The 6,000-nt window shown below is 41.5% G+C and overlaps 1 protein-coding gene across 1 annotated transcript in view; it reads right to left on the bottom strand.

Moving 5' to 3' along the window:
* Positions 1–2,722: 2,722 nt before the first annotated feature.
* shoc1 (shortage in chiasmata 1) overlaps positions 2,723–6,000 on the bottom strand; it is a 20,874-nt gene continuing 17,596 nt past the window's right edge. The window contains exons 27-28 of the mRNA XM_033619637.2: positions 4,602–5,397; positions 2,723–3,104 (exon numbers count right to left, since the gene is read on the bottom strand). Of these exons, the coding sequence (XP_033475528.2) occupies positions 3,019–3,104; positions 4,602–5,397 (882 nt within the window). The 3' untranslated portion in view covers positions 2,723–3,018. The remainder of the gene's footprint in view (positions 3,105–4,601; positions 5,398–6,000) is intronic.

Raw genomic sequence — 6,000 nt, 5'->3', positions numbered from 1 at the left:
AGCAAGTTGAATCGGCATCAGAGACAGCGGAGCCCATAGATGAGTGAAATCACTCTGACTGGTAGTTTAGCTCACTCCATGATAAGACAATCAAAAGCAAGGAATGTGAACAGACACATTGAGTCAAAAAGGATTGAGATCGAAAAAAATGTGTTAGAATAGGTGAGATGTTGTTTTGTCAACCACTAAGCTCTTTAGCAGAAACGGTTCATAATTGTTTGTGTTATTAACTGGCTAACTGGTGTTTTGAATCTGTCCTGTCGGTCTACAGTTTTCCTTTTTTATGACTAATACAGACTACTACTTCCTGCTGACAGGGAGAATTATTTCCTCTCATGCAGGCGCTGAATGTATGTCGTAGTTGGCTGTTGGTTGTAGTCTTTGTAGTGTGTTCATGTGCAACTTTTTTGGGCGAGGTGACGTGAGGCAATGCAACAGTTGGACTTTGTCCACACCAGTTCTTTGATGTCAGTTTGGTGTGCCCTTGTTTAGAGTTGCCCTTTCTTGCTTGCAAGATGCAGTGACATTGATTGTAAACCAAACAGTTAATTAAATTACATTCTGCCAGCAGATTTATTCATAAGACTTGTAGTAGGTCAAAATACCATGACTTCATATTGTTTTTTAAAGTAAATAAATACGATGAATATGCCTGTCATGATATTTACAATCGATATTTCGAAGTCCGCATAAATTATCAAGGTCATATATTGTATAATATTTCACTTGTTTATATGTATTTGTTTATGGAAGAATGTCACCAACATTTAAGCCAACATGTCAGAATAAGCAGTACGGTTTTCCCTACGATTCTAAGACTTAAGCGCAGTTTTTTTTAAAGTGCCTGTGCTGAAAAAGAAAAGTAGGTTGAGACATGTTTGGCTGCCCTCTTGTCTGCTCTGTCACGTTCACTGGGGGTAGTGCTCAACTCCTCCACACAGACACACACACAGACACACACACACACACACACACACACACACACACACACACATTTATTTGTTCAGGATATTTTAGTTTTTTTCATCTATTTCAATTCGAACGTATAAATAGTCTTAAAAATTGAAAGTTCATTGCTCTTTAAAAAGCATGTACTTGCAGTCTTGTGCCATTATATAATGGTTTTATTAGTGGCATAAAACAGTCTTAAAATAACCACAATTATTTCTTATTTCTTAGTTGCTCACCTAAAGTAATTTTTGTGACAGGCCTGACAATGAACCCATGGTATAATTGAGCTGCAATTCTGCATTCTGTGTGTCCGTACACTGTCTATAGGAAGGATAAACTGGGCACTTTTTGTTGTATTTTTTATCTACTTAATGCTGTTTGTCCTGATGATGATGCACGGTGCCTCATCTTTCATTAGCTCATCTTATTATCATGTTGCAGTGTTGGTTATTGTGTTGCTTCTGCTGATATTGATTTCCGCCAGGGAAATGTCCTTTGTCTTATCTTGAATCACTTAATCACTTCAGGTGTTAACAAACACATGTGCACCTTAGTCACAGGACCCCCCCCCCCCCCCCCCCCCCCCCCCCCCCGCTGAGGCTGTGTGTTTTATTTACAGAGGAGCGGAAACACACAGGTGACACAGTTAACTGCTGCCTGTGATTAACAGATAACAGCGGTGTGACCTTTACAGCTGCAGTCAGAGTGGGATCCAAATCTAAAGGATGGCTTCGGTTCAAACAGCCTGTTAATTCCCACAATGTGTCCCCTGTCCCATTCAGTCCAGGGCTGTAAGTATAGTCGGGGGCAATTACTGCACCATTACTGCTGCTATTTACCGAGCCTTCATATGGGGACTCCTTTGACCGTCCTCCCCCACAGCTTTTGTTGCTGTGCCATTAAAAAACAAAACATTTAGTCTGTCTCTTTGTTTGCCTGCTGCTTGTTAGAAGGCAGAGGCCACGAAGACACACACATACAGCGAGAGAGATGTTTTTTAAAAAAAAAAAAAAAAAAAAAGCTGGCAGGTTATTGATGGTGACCAGCCAGTGCTGGATATGGCCGTCCGGAGGCAGGGAGGCTTGGAGTCGGTGTCCCCCGGGGTTGTCTTTGTCTGGGGATCATTCCTGAGGGAGCTGGCTTCACTCTGCTGGCTCGTGAAGATAAGCACTCTCTCCACATGCTGAGAGACGATGATAAGGGGATTGCTTCACTAAATGAAAAAAGAAAAAAAAAAAAAAGAAATGGCCCCACCATTGGAGCTGCTAAAATGAGAGGCTTTATCAGTGTAGCTGGGAAAGACCCTCGATCCCATTCCATAAATCACAATTTGTTTTTCTCTACTGAGCATGCTCAGTGCGGAGGAAAAATCAAAACAAAAGCAAAATGAGCACACAGTTGTAATCCTTATTTCTTATTTTATAAAAAAAAAATAATCTGTAACGACCCCTTTATTTATTATGTAGAAGCATTATATAAACAAATTATTAAAATGCACTATAATGTAGTTGTAAGGTGTTAATGTGCCTTGTTTTCAACAATTACAATCTTACCTAAAAACACATTCTCTAAGATAACAAATCGGCATTAATTATCTGTTTATAAACCAGCATCCAGTTATGAATGCTTTGCAGGAGGAGTTACAAGGTGCAGAACACTAAAATAATAAGTAAAATATTTAACAAGTGTTGTAATTTTAATTTAATAAATGAATCAGTAAATGAATCAGTACAAAGTTAAAATCTTAAAACAAGTCATACTATACTGTAACACTATATTTTACAAAATAAACTGATAGTAAATTAGTGTTTTATAAATAATTTAATTCATGTTCCTGCTTTTTTTTTAACAGCAAAAAAACAGGAATGAACAAGAGCACTGTTGACATTTTATCTAAAAAAAAATTAACTTAAAATAGAAACCTTTTAGCAGATTAACATGGCAAACATACATCAATTCATCAGGATAAAAATTCAGAAGCAGAAGTTGAATTATGCAATAAATAACTTTAACTCAACAAATCATTCTTGTCTTTACAAACAAGCCACAGGAACAAACCACTCATGCCTAAAATAATTTCAGCCTCGTCTGTCCATCAGTTCTGCCGGGCACCTTCTCATAGCTTAATCTCCCCCTCTTCAGTGGCGTCAACACTGCAACATCAACACAAAAAAATCTGTTAACTACCATTAAAGTTAAAAAAAAGAAGAAAGAATCAAAAACAGACATAAGACATGTTTCATCCAAATGTGGTGAAAAAGTTTTAAAAAAAAAAAAAGGCAAAAGAAAATTGCAATTTAAGGCCTCAGAGTGTTTTTAAATTGTTTCCAATGAGAGTGAAGTGTTTTGCTCGCTGTGTTTGTGCTAAGTGCCTTCTGTTTTACAGCTCATGAGCTTTGTGTTTTTTCAAGGAAAACTCAAACGCCTCAAGTTGACAACTTAAACTCAGAGCAGAAAAGCGGTTATTATTGTTATCCATTGTTCAATTAGATGTATTGAAAATCAGGCCTCGTCTGGCGGTGATGACAAGTGGTAGTTAAGCTAACGTTAGCTCACTTCCATTGTCGCCCTACGCAAGCCGCAAGATATTTTTGAGAAAACTGTAGCCTCATATACGTTCTAATCTTTTACTAACCACAATTAGGCCCAATGGATTGGCAGAGGATCGTCACACTGTCCTTGACTCGTCTTAAAATAAGCCTTAAACTGGCATTCATCCAGGTAAAACTCGCGGACCAGACATTGGTACTCTGTAATTTCTCCTCCTTATGAGGGTCTCATGTATCCACATAGATCTCTGCCCGAGTGCCCTCTGCCTGTCCATATTTTAGGCAGATCATAAAGGTCCATTGTTTAGGATTTAGGGGCATCTATTGGCAAAAATAGAACATAATATTTTAAATTACTTTATCATCACCTTGAACTAAGAATCGTGCTTTCTTTACCTTAGAACGAGCTGCTATATCTACATATGAAGCAAGTTCTCTTCCACGGAGTCTGCCATGTTGTTTCTACAGTAGTCCAAAATAGACAAACCAAACAGTGGCTCTAGATAGAGTCATTTGTGTTTTTGCGTTTTTATGTCAGCCACTGTAGTTCTTCTACACGCCTGGCACTCAGGAGAAGTTTCAGTTCTGCAATCTCACTACTAGATGCCACTAAATCTTTTACACAGGACCTTTAAGGTACAGATCTGTGAGTTTATGTCACAGCAAAATAGCAGATAAGCTATGGACTGGTGATTCTGTAATTAGGTAAAAAAAAAAAAAAAAAGACGCAGCAAGCTGCAAAAAGTGCTCTGTTTGATCAGGTCAGGCTTCAACAAAAGCGACCTCAGATTTTGCAACCTGCAATACATGCTCTGTCTGATTGGGGCCTATTTTTTGTTTCCATCCACTACTGTTATGCTAATATTAGGAGATGACTCACTGTGAAACTGCTGTGGCTATTAAACAACTGCAGAAAAAGAGGGTGAAGACAAGATGATTTAAGTTAAGTGTGCTGGTTAAACCTCAGGTGGTGGAAAACATGATGCAAATGTGGCATTTATGTTTATATTATGTGCTATTTTTAGTCTCTTCCCACACCACTTTGTTGCATTTATTTAAAAACAGGGTGATTGAAACCTGATTATAGCCACTATCACTCACCTGTTGCCACCAAACCTGCAGCCTCGCCCCTCCTCTTCCTCTCTTGTCCGATCCAGCATTTGGATCCATAGATGGCTGAAACCTTTGTTGTCTCTCCACTGTTGGTGAGACTGTTGTTGCTGCTTTGACCTTGACCCCACAGCATGACCTCTGTAGGGGCGCTCAGACCGTGGGAAACATGGTGGCTGTCTGGATGCTGGAGGTCGCTGTAGACTGTAGCGTATGTGGACATTTGACTGTTGGTAGGCTGCTGCAGGATCGGGCTGTAACTGAATGTTGAGTCCAGCTTGAAAGGACTGTTGAGCAGGACTCCAGGCATGTACGAGTGTGTTTGTTTGTTTGTAGCCCTCGGTGTCCACTCATCGTTTACTCTTCCAACAACTCTCCCTGCTGCTCCAGCTCTGCCGCCCCAGCCAGAAAACTTCACCTCCCCTGTGCCTCTGTCCTCCTCTTTCCATGGATCACTGCAGCTCCTCTGGAGGTGAACCTCTGGGCTGCCGAAGGAAGAACTCAGGTCGAGTCTGAAATCTGTGTTGCCCTCCTGCACCATTGAGTCTGGGTCTGGTTCACAAAAGCTGCAGTCAGCTCCAAACAGGAAGCTGGTGTTTTGGTCACCACAGAATAGTTCAGGATGAGGGCTGATGAACAGTTTTGGTTGTGGGTTCAAGTGCTCGGGGTCCCAGGTGACCCAGGGGCTGTTTGGGTGACTGGTTTGTTGGTGTGTCTCAGTGATGATGGTCTGAGACTCTGGCTGGTCTGTGGTCAGTGTGTACAGGGATGTGGTGTCACTGAACAGCTAAAAACAGAAAGAGAAGAGGGGCTATTAAGTACTGAAATGTCACTGAAAAAGATTCAATATTCCTTGAAGAGATAGTGCACCCAAAAATGAAAATTCAGCCATTATCTACTCACCCATATGCCGATGGAGGCCCTGGTGAAGTTTTAGAGTCCTCACATCCCTTGCGGAGATCAGCGGGGGGAGCGGCTAGCACACCTAATGGCAGACGGCGCCCCAGACTAACGTCTAAGAACACAAAATTGAATCCACAGAGTATCTCCATACTGCTCATCCGTAGTGATCCAAGTGTGCTGCAGCCCCGACATAAAAAGCTGTCTCGAAAAACGTCATATGAACTCTGTTTTTAGCCTCACTGTAGCCTGTAGCTCTGACTGCTTCTCTGTGCTCCGCGTGTGCGCGCTCAGGGTGATCGGTGATGCACGTCCTCTGAAGAGCAGCAGTCTCGTCAGTACTGATGTCCAGATTCTCAAGTGCAGGCATCGCCAATTCCCAGTCTGAGCAGCAAAGACTTTCCTCATCCGTTGGCAACAACACCACCAGGTTTCCAGTGCTCGACTCCGGTATTCTGCAGCTGGCTGAGGCTCATGAGCTGCGGTGGCT

Source organism: Epinephelus lanceolatus, chromosome 9 (genome assembly GCF_041903045.1).
Source record: "Epinephelus lanceolatus isolate andai-2023 chromosome 9, ASM4190304v1, whole genome shotgun sequence".
NCBI classification, from domain to species: domain Eukaryota; kingdom Metazoa; phylum Chordata; class Actinopteri; order Perciformes; family Serranidae; genus Epinephelus; species Epinephelus lanceolatus.
Note: the sequence above shows the minus strand (reverse complement) of the source record. Positions and strands in the feature narration are given on the sequence as shown.